Source organism: Onychomys torridus, chromosome 2, assembly GCF_903995425.1.
Source record: "Onychomys torridus chromosome 2, mOncTor1.1, whole genome shotgun sequence".
NCBI classification, from domain to species: Eukaryota; Metazoa; Chordata; class Mammalia; order Rodentia; family Cricetidae; genus Onychomys; species Onychomys torridus.
Genome location: NC_050444.1, coordinates 98,772,502 through 98,788,746, shown reverse-complemented (window position 1 = coordinate 98,788,746; position 16,245 = coordinate 98,772,502). Strand labels below are relative to the sequence as shown.

Below are 16,245 nucleotides of genomic sequence, written 5' to 3'. Positions count from 1 at the left end.
GAGAAACCCTGTCTCGAAAAACCAATATATATATGGGTTTAAACAATCTGTGTGTGGCTTAATTGAGCAGGCTTTATAATCAAATGTCTTTCTGCAGTTAAAAATCTCAAAGACAACACAATCCATATTCTCTGTGTCCATCTTACATGGCTTATTTTTATATTACTTTTTCTTTAAAGACTTTATTTTTTAAAACTATATTTCTTTATATAACTGCATATATTACTTTTTTTCCTCTCTTTCAAGCCTACATACATTTTTACACACATTGTAAACCACTTACAGGTTTATCCCATCTGAATCTGTCTTATTGTGAATCTATTGCTTTAAGCTGCAGCATTTTCTGCCCACCTCAGCTTCCCAACATGGCAGTGGTACGTTTATCACCAGCTCTTGGTCTGGAGCCATTTACCACCAACTCTCAGAAGCAGTGGGTCTATGCTTCTATCAAAACAGCATGTAGCCCAGAAGCCTCTTTTTTTTTTTTTTTTTTTTTTTTTTTTTTTTGTACTAGCAAAGGCTAAATCCACTACACAGCATAATGTGCAGCTTGCAGATGCCTTATTCCTGCCAGGGTGCAGGTCAAGTCCACATGCCATGAACCGGTGATAGAGTAGCTCAAGCATGCAGGCTGTGGCTAACTTGAAAGAGACAACCAGGAAGCTGTTTCAGCTCCATTTTAGAATCTTTTTTTTTTAAAGCTTTGTCAGGTTTTAGGTGGAAACTCTTGCCTCATGTTCTGTTACCATTTGTAGCTGGAGTTTTCTCCAGTCCCGCCCAGGGCCCGCAGCTGCTCAGACACCAATAAACACTCAGAGGCTTATATTAGTTACAAATTGTATGGCCTATTGGCTCAGGTTTCTTGCTAGCTAGATCTTACAACTTAAATTAACCCATAATTCTTATTTATGTTTAGCCATGTGGCTTGGTACCTTTTCCCAGTTCTTCCTTCACATCTTGCCTCCTCTGTGTCTGGCTGGCGACTCCTGACTCAGCCTTCCTGTTGCCAGAATTCTCCTCTCTCTTTACCTTGCCTATACTTCCTGCTTGGCTATTGGCCAATCAGTACTTTATTTATTAACCAATAAGAGCAACACATTTACAGCATACAGAGCAATATCCACAGCACACAGATTCACATGAGATCCAAGTAGTTTCATTGTTGTTGATTGTTTAGATTACACTTGACTAGTTCTGATGTTTGCTAGACAGACTAATAGAACAAAGATTCAAAATTTTTTTTTAATATTTTCTCAATATATTTCTCAAATTATGCTTTTAGCAATGTGTTTGGAAAAATTAGAATGACTTTGTTGTTTTTAGTGTTTTTTTTTAAACTAACTTTTAGACAAAAGATTATAGTAAGTTTTTTACTGTAATTTAACAATTACTAGCTAATTTATACTTAGTGTTTCACTTTTTAATGTAAAGTGATGTCAAAGAATACTCTACATAATTATTATAGTGGAAGGCAGTATGTGTTGATGTCAGTGGATATTAATGAAGGGTAAAGTCACTGTGTGACACACCTGCTTTCTTTAAAAATGGTTATTAGTGTAAATGCTAATACTTCTAACTATCAGTGTTCTTGGTGACATACCCTATATTGTTCAGGAATATTATTTTAAAACCTGTGCAAACTTTTAAGTACAAACTGGAATATTGATATGTGTTTTAATTTGGATATTCTGATTTCTAGAGATTGTGCTTCTCTATTTTAGCCATTATTTTTCATTGATCTCTACATCTATTCCAGTCATTTTTATTTTATGTTGGCTGCTTATTCTATTCATTTGTTAGAATCTCAGACAGTTGAATTCAAAAGCAGTTATACATACATACATATATTATGAATATCTGTATACTTTCAGGTAGAGAAAAACCTAAAGTATGTGATGTGGTACTTCCCAACCCCAGGTTACTTCCAAGAAAACAAGGACATGTGGGGTCTCTGCTCTAGCTCTATTGTGTATAGTGGTGACTGGAGAATAGAGCATCTAGACAGACAGTTCATGTGTGGACATAATTTCTTTTCTGTGTTGGAAATACACAGTAAGTGAACATGAAGATAAAGATACCTGACAACATTTTTTCTTAAAGTGATACTGTGTTTTCTGCTACATTGAAGTCAGTGGGAAAGGGCTCCATTTGTGAGTAGGTTGGGGAGCAGAATCCCTCATGTCTGGCTTTGTTTCCCTTTCCTGATTAACAACTGGTTTTGGCCAGAACATTTGCAGAGCATTTTGTGTTATGTCTGAAGAGCACCTGTTACCCTTGCCCATGCCACCAGGCACCCTCCTGGAATTGGTTTGCAAGGTACCATCTTTAGTGAGCAGTCATTCCTCGCCTGCACACCTGAGGTCCTTGGCTACAACCTATCTGGATTGTGTTCATCCTTGACTGGCCCCAGGGCTGGAAGGAAGCTTGTTTCACATCCTGGTCGGATCTCCTAATCTGTAGCATTGCATACTTCTTGCCAGTGGGACAGATTGCATTGTTTAATGTAGTAATTATTACTTAAAGGGATTGCACAGTCTGCACACTGAGAAGCATATATTTCACAGGGCAAACACTGGCTATATGCAGCACAACATATTGACTTGCTGAAGTCTGTTGCCTCATTTTTTTCCTAAGCAGTTTACTCTTTTGTTGAATCAAAGTTTGGCAAGCTGGCCTGACAACTGAAATATTTAAACTAAAAAGCAACAAATAAAACATTAATGAGGGTGTTTAAACCTCCTGTGGGCTTTCAGTTTCCTTAGTTAAATACTGCAACTCTGCTGTTTTCTTGTGTTTTGCTTTTGTTTGTTTTTGTCTCTGAATTTTGGTACCTAGATTTCTACTAGGAAAAATCATAAAACTGAATAAATTATGTGATCTATCCTCCCTGTTTGCATTAAGTTCATCATAAGGAGTTTGTTAAGGAATTTAGAATCGACTTTTAGATAAAACATATTCTCACCTCAGGACTTCTCAATGAATAGAATGAGGCTATTACCATCTATGACTATTTATGCATATGTGGTTATGTACACTATATGAACATACCATACATATGGGTATTTAAGAAAAAAAAGATTTGCCCATTGTACAAATTTTAAGAATGAGGAAGTGGAACCCTAGGGCCTCAGTGTTTCCTCCAGTTTCTTAGTTAATATGTAGACTAGAAACAGATCTTCCATCTGTGGAGACATATCTTTACTGCTGCGTTGGTATGCCCCTGGGATTTATAAGTGCTGACCTTGGAGCATGTGCTTGCCTTTGGGGGAAGCCTTGAGCTTCAGAGCCAGTTTAGTAAAGCAGGCTCAGCAGCTGTGAGCTACTGCCTCTGTTCACAGAAGTCTCCCATTTGGGCAGGGGGGAAGCATATTATATTGTAGTTTATTCATTAGTACTTACAGATTTAAATTATCCACATCTGTGTCATCTGAATTACAGGCAGTTTATTAAATACTCATTTCATTTGAGCATGGTGGCATCCTCATCACTTGCAGACTTTTTTTTTTTTTTCTTTTTTTTTTTTTTTTTATACAGGGTCTTAGTATGTAGCCCTGGGTAGCCTAGAACTTGCTATGTAGACCAGGTTGGCCATGAAGAGTTCTGCCTGCCATTACCCCACCTCTACCCATCCCCAGTTCTGGGGTTAAGGCTTGTGCCACAAAGTCCAATCAATCAAGATTTTAGCAGGCAGATTTAGAGTTCTATGCCAGGTATGATTTGCATAGTGAATTCCTGTCCCAAGGGACCCAGGAAGTAAAAAGAAATAAAAGGTATAATTTGTTGTATCAATTAGCTATAGGTATTGAACTTTTTTCTTTTTCTTTTTGTTGTTCTAGATTTAAATTTGGGGGGGTTAATTTATTACTTTTTATTTTGTGCTTCTAAAAACATGACAAAATGTAGTAATAATTGTTTTCCAAAATTCAATGTCAGTTGACATCTGTTTAAAGATTCAACATAGTTTCTGAAGAAAAAAAAAGACCTAAGACAACAATTGGTAAAGATTTAATAGCTATATGCTATATCCCCTGCAATCTATTCTGTTACACTCACATTCTTAATCTGTCACCAGGGATGAAATTGTCTGTCATGACTGACAACTAGTTCTCTAGGAAATTTTGTGTGTTCTTGTACAGGAGGAAGTTGTGTTTGTTAGGATAACCCTTCTTGTTCACTTACCACAGCAAGCACTTTTCATTATGCATCCCATCATAATAAAAAGCAGCCCAGGCATCCTACAGATCTCTGTGGATCTATGTGGCATTCGCTAGCATATGATCCTGCTGCATATATAGTTCCATCCATTCTGGGATGGTTTTGGAGACAGGAATATGATGGAAAACTACCTGAAGCACTTGAACCAGCAGGCAGAGAACAACAGTGAACTGTCGGTGGAGGAATTGCTGGCGATTAAGAAGGAAAGATGCTGCCATTAGCATATTCGGAGCCATCTGAAAACAGTAAAAAGAAGTGTACCTTAACTCAGAAAATGGGACAATGGTGGTAAGGTAGAGGAGTTGATATATACTATATCAAGTATTAGTATATATTTTTGGAAGGCTTTATTTAAGATACCAAGAAGCATGGGAAAATGGAAGGATTATTTTGAACATTGGACTAGAGGAAAAACTGTTTTACTTTTAGATCCTTCTGATGTATAAACATAAAACGGTAGGCTGTTCAGCACCTATATGCTTCTAAAGTAGGCGTGTGTCATCTGTCTTGTTGATTAGCTGTCCCCTTTCTGTGTGTCTGTGCCACTTTTCATGAATAATGCATGGACATGTCATGGAATTTCCAGTAAGCCCCATCTAACAAAGGGGAGAGACTGCTTTTTCTTATGAAAAGCAGTTTTGATTATGTTTCGTTGAGGCATGAGTGAGATGATTTTCCAGTAATTATTATAATTAATTTAGTAATTCTGAAACTTACCAATCCTTTGGTAAGTATGTTATTTTTTATAAGAATAAAATAACTGAAAAAAATTTAAAAATTGAAAACAAAGAGAATAAAATAACTGAAGTTAGATACTGGAGCCAATTGTCTATCTAGTTTGTGGGGTGTTGAATTGGCCTTTTCCTATCCTTGGTTCCTAAGGACTAGTGATGGTAGATACTTCTGTGAGAGACCACTACATCTATTCTCTTTGCTAGGAATATGTGATAATTTGGAAAAGTGATACCTTAAATTGAATAGATTGTTTCAAACAGTTAAGTTCATGACAAAAAGGAAGAGACCCACATCTGAAGTAGATTTTAGATGTCTGAAATGTGAAACAGTTATTTGTAAAGTAGAGGAAAATACTAGAAGGTGTCACCCTTCTTTTGTGTGCAATTGAACATAAAGCCCAGAACCCCCCAAATGACAAATTTGGTTATATAAAGAACTTTATCTCAATAAAACATGACATGTGCAGACTTAGAACCCTGGTAAACTGCTTTCAGTTCAGACTTCACATCCCGAAAAGAAGATGTGACTGCACCTGGTAAAAGGTGCAAAAAGGGGTGTGGAGAGAGTATTCATATGGGGTACACAGGTTCACCTACACTAGTCGTCAGGAGTCTGCATGGTAAAATGCTGCCCAGTACACTTCGTCCAGATTTCATTTCTAAGAAAGTATAGGTTTTATAAGAATATTTCATAGGTACTCCACTGTCTCCTTCTGTGAGAGAACAGTGTGATGGATGAGCAATTGCTTTACTAATTCAAGCTTGGTTTGGCTATACAACATCATGTAGTAGCTAAGGTCTGTTGGGCATGTCCTATTAAGTCAGGCCTGCTTTTAACTCTTCTGGTTCCCCTCACAGCCCTGTGCTAGAATCTATTATTTTTCCCTTTGAAATAGGTGAGGGGAACAGAGTAGAGAGTGAGAAGTGTGAACTTTGCCAAAGCTTAAACTAATTGTGAACCAGTATCTGAACTGAGGCTTCAAGAGTGACAATCCACCATTGCCTGTCAGCAATAATTATACTCATGCGAGGGTGGAGTGGACTTTAAATACTGACATCAAGATATAAAGACAGTGGAGAAAAGTGTAAATACCACTTAACAATGGTTCTGTTTAGATGTTAGGATATTAACTTTATGTGCAAGTATATATACATACTTGCATGAATATTTTACAGATGCATAAAATGGGCAGATCAGTATCTGATTCCAGACATATGTCCTGGGGAAGTAAATGGACAAAAGAGTCACAAGTATGGGCTTCCATAGTATTCTCTGTCCATGAGCAGTATATATTTGTTCAAAATGAATCTTTTATGTGTGAATGTATTCTTAAGACCTTTGCACTTTAAAAGTATTGAAAATGCTATGGATGTTGTTCCAGGGTATGATGCTTGCATAGTGTGTACAAAGTCCTGAGGTTGACCCTCAACATCATAAGGAAAACAAAAATGTTGATAAGATAATCTAAGGGAAACATATACTTATTAACAGCAGTCTGTAAAGCAGATGCTTGCCCCAAGGGTGTAAATGCTAAAATATGTCTGTTGTGAGGAGACGTGTACATTCATATAGGTCTGTAGAATTTTAAACTTTTAAGAAATTTTAGAAGTTCTCTAATACATAGCTGTCAAGACAGGTTCTTTTATATACAGATTGCTAATAATGTAAACTAGATTAGAACATAGGTTTTTATGGCTCTCTAATATAGTATTACTTGTTAGATCTTACAGAACATACAGATTTCCCTACAGTAATCTGAATTTCAAGGCTTTCTATTCTTCTGCATGGATACCAATAGTTATCTATAAATGACTTAGTCCTGGAGGGTCCTGGGATCCCAGATCCAGGCTGTCATACTTGGTACTCTCAGTATACAGCAGCTTCCAGGAAGTGTGACTTGGGAATATGAGCTGTTTGCTTCTCTGTGTAGCTTTAACTTGGAATTGTTTTGCTTGTAGCTAGAACTAAACATTATATCTAAAATTCTTGTATTTGACCTTATTCTATAAGTGTAAACTAAGTAGAACATGAAATACAAGATTTATAAGAAATGTAGTAAAAATATTTATGACATTAAAAAATATGTAGGAAACATGCTCAGTGAAGAATATATATATGTGTGTGTGTGTGTGTGTGTGTGTGTGTGTGTGTTTTAAAAATAATGAATAAGTGTGTTTTATTTTTCACTAAATAGTAATTCACCAAAAAGTGGCTTATAATAAATTGATATAACTCTTAAGTCTCAGTTTTGATGAGTGGCTTTGTCTGTTTATTATCAGGATGTGATTGCCGGTTCTGAGGTAGTGCTTGGTCTTCAGTTGTCCCTGGAAGAACTCTATGCACAGAACCACCTGCAGAGACAGCAAGCTGCCTCTCCTCCCACAGACATGAGCATGGCAGCTACTTCTGGTTTTGCCATCAGTGACTACTCACCTGCAAATGCTGTTGAACAAAAATATGAATGTGCAAACACAGTAGCATGGACTAACTCACAGTTACCCAGTGGCCTGTGCACCACTGAGCTTGCTTCTGCACTGCCTACTGTAGCTCAAAAGGTATCCTGCAGCTAGCTCCTGGTGGTGTGAGTAGGCAGATGATCGATCGGGGAGGGGAGAGAGAAGAATTCCATCCCGAATCTCTTCTAGTTTGGGATGAGTGCTTGTGTGACTCTGAGGTGACCTATGAACTCAATTGATTGTGGGTTTTTGCTAAAGCACAACTCATGGGGAACATGTGTGATGTTGAAATGATCACTCCAAAGTCTAATCTTCTTTCCATGTGACTGTCTTTTTTCTTTCTTTTGGGGTTCCGAGTATTTAACTGAACAGAGCTCTCTGGCTTCTGATGCTGAGTCTGTCCCACTGCAAAGTATGTCCCAAGAAGCTTTTGAGAGGACAGTTACTATAGCAAAAGGCAGCTCTAGTCTGGGTAAGTTGCTCCTCAGCCCACAAGAGGACAGTGGATTTCAACATCATTTTTATCTGCAGAGAATGAATGCTAGAAATGTTCTTGCTTCTTTTTATGTGCTCGTTTTTGTTTTGTTTTTTTTCCTGACATGGGAACAGGTTTGTTTATTTCATACTAGCTTATATCCCTTATTCTCTTATTTCCAATATTCAAAAAATCTCATTTACATTCAAGTAAAAGGTATATGATGTGTGTGTGTGTGTGAGTAGTAGTAGTATTAGTAGTATTAGTATTAATAGTAGTAGTAGCAGCAGCAGCAAATCAGAAAAGGAATTCTTAGAAAATGAGAAGTCAGCCATTGGAATTCTAAGTTCTTTGAGAAAGTAAGTTATTACTTTCTTTGAATATTGCTAGTTATGCAAGAGTCAGATTGTATTTAATTTCTTTCATTCACCAATAGAAAGACTAACGACTGCCAGGTGTTGCCACTATCAAAATATAAATGCAGTTTATTCATAGTCTACGTTTGTCCCTGGAAAAACTGTACACACAAAACCTCCTGTGGAGATAGCCCTCTGTTACAGGCTTTGGCTGCTACATAATCACAAAACCTTCTAAATGGGCCCAGACTTCTTGAGGAGCTGAATCCCTGGTGACAGTAGGTAGAGCTGCTGGGACAGAGCACACCTGTTCCTGCACTGAAAGGCAGCTTCTCTGTTGTTGGGACTGATGGAGGACCATCCATCAGAACCTCGAATGCCCAAATGTAGCCCAGTTGTTAGCTCACATCTGATACTGTCTTCCTGCACTGGCTAGTCATCAAGCATCCTTTGCACAGGTATCCTATGACTGTGACTCGTTTCTGTTGAAACTTGAGACTCAGAAGGGACATTCTCAGAACCTCCCCAGACTCCTAGATTTTGTTCCGTTGGGTGGTAACTGAATACCTACCAATACCAGCTGATAGGAGAACTGTAGAATAGGATGTGTATTGCTTTACTACATGTAATTGCATATGAAAAAATGATGAAAAAGAAAATGAAAAAATGTGTGAGTCACTCAATTCTATTGATCTTTTTTTAATATATAATTTAATTTAATTTTACATATCAGCCATAGGTTCCCCTGTCCTCCCCCCTCCCGCTCCCGCCTCCCTTCCAGCTCACCCCCCATTTCCATCTCCTCCAGGGCAAAGACTCCCCTGGGGATTCAGCTCAACCTGGTAGATTCAGTCCAGGCAGGTCCAGTCCCCTCCTTTCAGGCTGAGCAAAGTGTCCCTGCATAAGTCCCAGGTTCCAAACAGCCAGCTCATGCACTAAGGACAGGTCCAGGTCCCACTGCCTAGGTGTCTCCCAAAGTTCAAGCTATTCAATTGTCTCACTTATCCAGAGGGCCTGATCCAGTTGGGGGCTCCTCAGCTTTTGGTCTTATTTAAAAGATACATGTATATTATGTATGATATGTAGAACATAGCAAACAGGCCTATGGCATATAAATATTATTAATGTATATGTTACATATTCATATTAATGTATATATTAAACATTCATATTACACATATACATATTATTAAATTCACTGATTGGCTTTGGTTCTGGGATCTTCCTTAACTCTCAGTGATCTTAAGATAAGTTTTACAGACATCTATTTAGCTCTGAGTGCTCCCCAGCAGAGCATCTGGAGCCAGGTGGTTTCTGTGCACACTTTCTAGGATGTTGCTAAGAATTCTCAGCAAGTTCTATACCTCATATTTTGGATTGTGGCAAATGTAACATTCCCCATCCTTGCAGCAGATTTGAAGCTGCTGTGTATTGCAGGTCTCTGAGAGATGATAATAGAATGTAGCATGGTGACTTTTACAGAAATGTAGAAGCCTTATCACAATCAAACAACTCATGATAGAGGAACCTCATTTAGAAAACACTACATACGGAAATGTATTTACTCTACCACTGACCAGTCGCTATTCTCTTGTCTTGGGCTCACTGTACAGAGACCCACAGTGTAACTCCTCCCTCCACACTCAGACAGGGGGTGAATCCTCCTGATTAAGTTTCTGTGCTGCATGTATGAGTAGAGTAGTAGACGTCGTGCTTCAGTGCTTTTATAATGTCAGATGGTGATTGGCCTCCTGTCTTAGGCTTATGTTTTTGCTCTAGTTATAAGTAAGAGGGCCATACTGTATTGACCTTTGGAAACTATTTCACATGGCATAATGTTTTTAAATCTCAAGTGGCATACATCAGAAATGTCCTTTTTTAGGCTAAAAACTATTTCATTTTAAGTAAACATTGCATTTTCTTAATATACTGCTGATTGACATTTGAACTGCTTTCATGTTAGCTTTTAAGTTTTGATGGGGAAATGTTATGAGTTAATTAAGATCTTGTTAAAAACCAGTAGGGATTAAAAGTATCCTTTATCATATCTGGAAATTCATTTAAACTTCAGTTACAATTAAAATATAAAATATCCCTCAATTGTGAAGAAAGTAATGTTGATGCAGGAAATCATAGCATATAACTTTATGGCTTGTGCTGCAATATTTGCATGTTAATGCTATTCAGTTGTGCTGATATTATTATTATTATTATTATTATTATTATTATTACTATTATTATTATTATTATTATTATTATTATTGCTGCATTTTCACTCTAAGAATTAGGCTACATACCGACTGTATTTTTTAGATGTTTAGGCCATGATTGTTTGATATCTTGGTATTCAGCAAGGTTCCTCTTACATGTATGTCCAATCTTTGGCTCTGTGCAGCTGAGTACAGTCCTGATTACAGCCCAAAACAAAATTGTAAGGTTACTTCAACATTGTGAGATATTCTTCTGCAACTTTTAAACTTGAAGGTTTAATTCCTGAGTGGGAACTTGTAAATGACATGTCACAATATCAAGATTTTGAAAATTCCTCCTAGCTTTTCAGAGTTAAAATTCAAAGCCTATCATGTTGACAACATTTCTCTTAATATTTCATTTGACAGGAGATTTCAATATTCAGATTTCCACAGTACTAACATATAAAGAAACCATGAAAAAGTACCATTTAAAAATGATATAAACATAAATATTAAACTAATTCAGTATGCATAGCTTAGATTTAATGTGGGAAAGTGTTTCCATTATAACCTAAAGTAACATAAAGCCTGATCAGTCATACCTTAGGAAATCTCAATAGGTGACTGCGTTCCAGTAGGCATGCAGTCACATTTGCTCATGTTCATAGTCTACTCTCAGCCTGCGTGAGTTCTGCAGCCTCTCTCTTCTGGATGGTTAAACTCTTTTCCTAGTGACAATGAAAATAAATCACTAATGAATGACAGGTTTCTGTAAAAACCCTCACCACCAATTTCTTTCAAGTTTTATGAAATATTTTTGCTGGTGCGGTTTTTGATTCTGTTCTTTGGAGACAGGCAGCCCTTAAGTTCATGTTTGGAATTTCAGGCATGTGCCACCATGCCAGTGGGTTATTCTTTAACCTTACTAAACTTAGAGATTTGAATATATAGGTGTGGGGATGGCCACACCCACTTCAAGTTCTGGTGGGTATACTTAAAGTTCTGATGGGTAACCAAGGACAATGTCAATATCCTGTCTTGTTTTGGAGACCTCTGGGGTCTCCCTGAGCAATAACTGATAGGAAGGTATCCCATGGCTTGCACTGTACTTTTCCTTAATAACTCATATCTTCTGAGACCAGCATTGTCCACCCATACAGGACAGTTCTTTTAGAACTTTGTTTTTAATTATATTTTGATATTAGCTTTCTAACTAGTGAGCTCCCATAAGACTTGCTCTTATCTGTGGTTTTGGTTAGTCCACACACTGCTAGCTCTGTAGCTTTGGATCTAGAGTGCTTGTTTTCTGACATTTTGGTGTGTATATGTTTAGAATTGTAATGTTCTCTTGATGGATTATGTGCTGATTATGAGGTAATATCTGTTCTGACTAGTTTTGTTTTGTAGTCTATTTTATTAGATACTGAAATAGTTACACCTGATTGTTTATTTGGTTATATTTGCTTGGAATAACTTTCCATCCTTTTATCCAAAAGTAATATAAATATATAGAGGTGAGCTATGTTCTTGAAGGCAGAAGAAAAAAACTTATTTTATTCAGTTTTCAAATCTAATCCAATAGTCTGTGCTTTTCTTGGGAGTTGAGACTATTAGTATTTAGAGTTGTTATTAAAAGATGAGTTCAAGCCCCAACTTTTCTGTGGCATTTTTTTGTGTTATCTTTTTATTAACTGACCAAGTATTGTTCATTTATTCTTTTGTCATCTGTAATGTATTTATTCTTCTCTTGAGGTAGTTTTCCTTCCAGTATCCTCTGTAGAGCTTGATTAGTGGTCATAAATTCCTTTCTCTGGTTTCACCATGGAAAGTTTTTTATTTCTTTCAATTTTAATAGGCAGTTTTCCTGAATATAATAGTCTGTGTTGGCAGTTATGGCCTTTCAGAGCTTGAAATGTATGTTTTCAGGTCTTTCTGGCTTTAACTGTTTCTGTCCAATGATCTGGTGTTATCCTGATATGCCTTTGTAAGTGACTCAACCCTTCTCTCTTGTAGTTTTCAATACTCTTTTGTCTGTTGTTAGCATTTTAACTATAAGATTTCTCATAGCCAGGGCTGTGGTGCTGGGATATAAATATTACAAGGAACATATTCAAAAATACTTTAAAAAGATATGATTTGATATAGTTGGTATTCTCATTTAGATAGATAATAAAATATATTTTATTATGAAAATAACCTAAAATGAATTTTTTACTTTGTCAAAGTTCTTATTCAAAAAAATCATTATGGTGTGATTTATCCCTGTAATCTTAGTACTTGGGAGGCAGAGGCAGGTGAACTGCTGCAAGTTCAAGGTTAGCTTTGTCTACATAGCAAGTTTCTGGCTAATCAGAGTTGTAGAGTGAATCCTGTCTCAACAAACCAACAAAAAGCACCAGGTATGGTGGCTCTTGCCTTTAATACCAGCATGCTAATCTGAGTACTTGGGGGCAAAGGCAGTTAAGATCTCTTTGAAGCCAGTTTATTCTACATAGTGACTTCCAGTCTGCCATAGCTGTATAGTGAGACCTTGTCTTAAAATAACAATACTAACAACAAAAAGGAAAGAAAAACACTCAACTAACAAGAAGAGAAAAAAAGGGACAAGAAAAATACTTACAGGCTGGAGAGATACTCAGCAGTTAAGAGCACCGGCTGTTCTTCCAGAGGTCCTGAGTTCAATTCCCAGCAACCACATGGTGGCCCACAACCATCTGTAGTGAGATCTGGTGCCCTCTTCTGGCTTGCAGGCAGAAGACAATACAAAATAAATAAATAAATATTTTAAAGAAAAGAAAAATACTTGATAGCTTTGTATCTCTTCCTATCTTGTTTATTCATACAGTCTTGTTTGAAAAGAAAATATTACCACTTTACTAAAGTGAATTACATTGTATTTGAAATGTATTAAATGTAGATTTAGAGGTTTTATGTGTGAATAGGGTCTGGATAAGCTGTTATGGTAACAATAATTCAAATAGCATATATTGAATGGCTGCTGGGGGAAAGTGATTCAGAAACATAGGGATGAACTAGCTGTGTTAAGCAGACTGCAAACAGAGTATCAGCTAAAGAGGAAAGGGAAGACAGTGACCATATATATGAGAGAAGGCAGCTATGCTGTAGCTGGAACTCCAGAAAGGAAGGACACAAGTGTCATGGAGAGCAGGTCTCCTGTGGTCTCTGTACTGTACCTGAGAGATATACTGCATCTTAGGAAACTGTTGAAGGGCTTCATGCAGAGGACACATAGGATATGATTTGTCTCTTCTGAATTGCTTTTCTACTGTGATTATAGTGCATTGGAAGGGACAATATCAGAAAGCAGATGACTAGTTAAGGGGCTGCAAAATTATTAGCAAGAGATGGTGTTGGTTTGATCCACGATTTATTGAGAATTGTAGAAAAGCAAATAGATTCAAGGTAGTATTTAGAGATAGAAATTGTAGATCTTATATGTGTTAAATCTAGGGAGAGATGTCAGATAGTAACTAAAATGATTCCAGGACTGGGGAGATGGTTCTATTGGTGAAACACTTACCAATCAAGTGTGAGGGCCTAAATTGAGATCATCAGAACCCATATTAAAAGCCAGATTGGGTGTTCTCAGTTGTAACGCCAGCTATGATGAGATGAAAGACAGAAATGAATGGGCTCCTGTAGCTTGCTAGCCAGCTAGCCTACTCTACCTGGTGGAAGTTCCAGACCAGTGAGAGACTTTGTCTCAATCAAAATATTGAAGATGCCTGAGGATGTCCTCTGACCACCATACACACTCATACACACATGTATCCATAGGCCCATACACATGCACACACACACACACACACACACACACACACACACACACACACACACACACACACACACACACACACACACACACACACACACACACACACACACCCCAATATACATACAAAGAATGAGTCCAGTGTTTCCTTTTGAACAATAGGGGATACAATGATAGGATGGCAATGGCCTTTATCACGAAGGGGAAGACCATAGAAATGAGAAGAAGTGAAAAATTAAAAGTTATACAGCAATACAATGACTTAAGATTACATTTTTGTCTTGATATGAAATCCAAAAAATATGTGAAGACAGTATCTAACGCCCAAGTTGGGACCTGAATAGAGTTAAGAGACAAAAATGAAATGGAAGAGAATTCCATTTCTCTTGGTTTGGATCAATAGACAACATTCAAACAGGGTAGGCTCTGGGTCAAGACTTTAGCATAGGCTGCAGGATGCTGTGAGTTCTGTTCTGTGTTTTATGTCTTAAGAAACCTGTGTAAGATTTAGCACATAGCAGCCACCTGCTATATAAACATAGATGAATAAGTGAACTAGACATAAGGTAGTAAGTGCCATCTTAGGCTATCCATTTGGACTCCTGCCTTTATTATCTTATGTGTAAAAGATGTGAACTGCTGTTAGAAAACTATTCTGATACCATGCAGTATTTTCTCTAGGAGAGCTTGTGTCTTGAAAGGTGGATCACATCAAATCATGTGAATTACATTCAATTTTGTAGTGTAAATTGTTTTAATGTTTTATGTATTAAACATGGAATAAATTACCTTTACACAATTTCACTAACATATTAAGTCACTTGAGAATATTTTATTATGAGCCAGCAAGAGGACCCAGCAACTAAAAATGCCTGCCATGCAAGCTTGATGACCTGAGTTCTGTCCCCAGAAACAATAGCAGAAAAAGAGCAATGACAAAAAGTTGTCTTCTGGTGTCCACATGTGCACCATGGTGCCCTCACACACATATCACACCAACACACCTATGACTGACAAGATAAATGAAGAACTATTTTTAGAAAAACTTTTTCCTAACTGAGAACATAATTCACATTCTTCTATGTAAAAAACCATAGTGAATGGTAAATTCTAGTGAGTTTGAAGGTCTTGTCTATGGTCCTTGTCAGCCTTGCTTTCTTCTCACAGGAATGACAGTGAGTGCTGATAAAGATGGCCTGGGAGTGATCGTACGAAGCATTATTCATGGAGGTGCCATCAGTCGAGATGGCCGGATAGCTGTTGGGGACTGCATCTTGTCCATTAATGAGGAATCAACTATCAATTTAACTAATGCCCAGGCACGAGCCATGTTGAGAAGACATTCTCTAATTGGACCTGACATAAAGTAAGTGTCATCTGGACCCAATTGTCTTGGGAAATTTGTGAATTTCATCTCATAAGAATATTTTTCTTACTAATAAGTATATATTTCTATTTGATGCACAGAATTATCATGTTCATTTCATGTAAACACTCCATGCTTTATTTCTGGTTAGTTCTTGATTTTAAATAAAGCATAGCTAAGATTGTGATACTGTTGAATTGTGCTAACAATGTGACGTTATGTTTGATTTTGCTTTTCTGGTGTTTCTGTAAGAACCCTAGCTATGAGAGAGTGCCCATGTTTCATATATCTCATAATCTCACACAGTCTCATGGGGAGGCTGCAGCCCTCAGTATAAGGAAGCATGCTCCGCTGAAGTGCCCCATAGGAATCTCAGGACCAAGCCAGTTCGCAAAGTGCCAGGCATGAAGAGCACAAGGCCTGTCAAGCACAAATTATATTCTCGAGCTCCCATGTGCCCATGGGGATTCACTGATCTGTGTGGTAACTTCTGCTTATAGGCCCTGTAGCCTATTTTGCCAGGAAGTGCTTGAAATTTCCTATAAGTCTATAATGTTCTAAAAACACATTGTGTATGTGTGTGTGTGTGTGTGTGTGTGTGTGTGTGTGTGTGTGTAGTTTAGTTTTTAGCTCATTAGATGTTCCTTGAGCCAACAT

General features: G+C 37.4%; 1 protein-coding gene across 13 annotated transcripts in view; it reads left to right on the top strand.

Annotated features, from left to right (window-relative positions):
- Nucleotides 1–16,245, top strand: part of Mpdz (multiple PDZ domain crumbs cell polarity complex component) — a 144,916-nt gene that overhangs the window by 70,950 nt on the left and 57,721 nt on the right. For 9 of the 13 annotated variants that reach the window (XM_036179661.1, XM_036179668.1, XM_036179664.1 and 6 more), the window contains 3 exons: nt 7,230–7,505; nt 7,755–7,878; nt 15,390–15,588. In XM_036179661.1, the coding sequence (XP_036035554.1) occupies nt 7,230–7,505; nt 7,755–7,878; nt 15,390–15,588 (599 nt within the window). The remainder of the gene's footprint in view (nt 1–7,229; nt 7,506–7,754; nt 7,879–15,389; nt 15,589–16,245) is intronic. The other 4 variants (XM_036179665.1, XM_036179662.1, XM_036179659.1 and 1 more) reach the window with 1 other exon arrangement.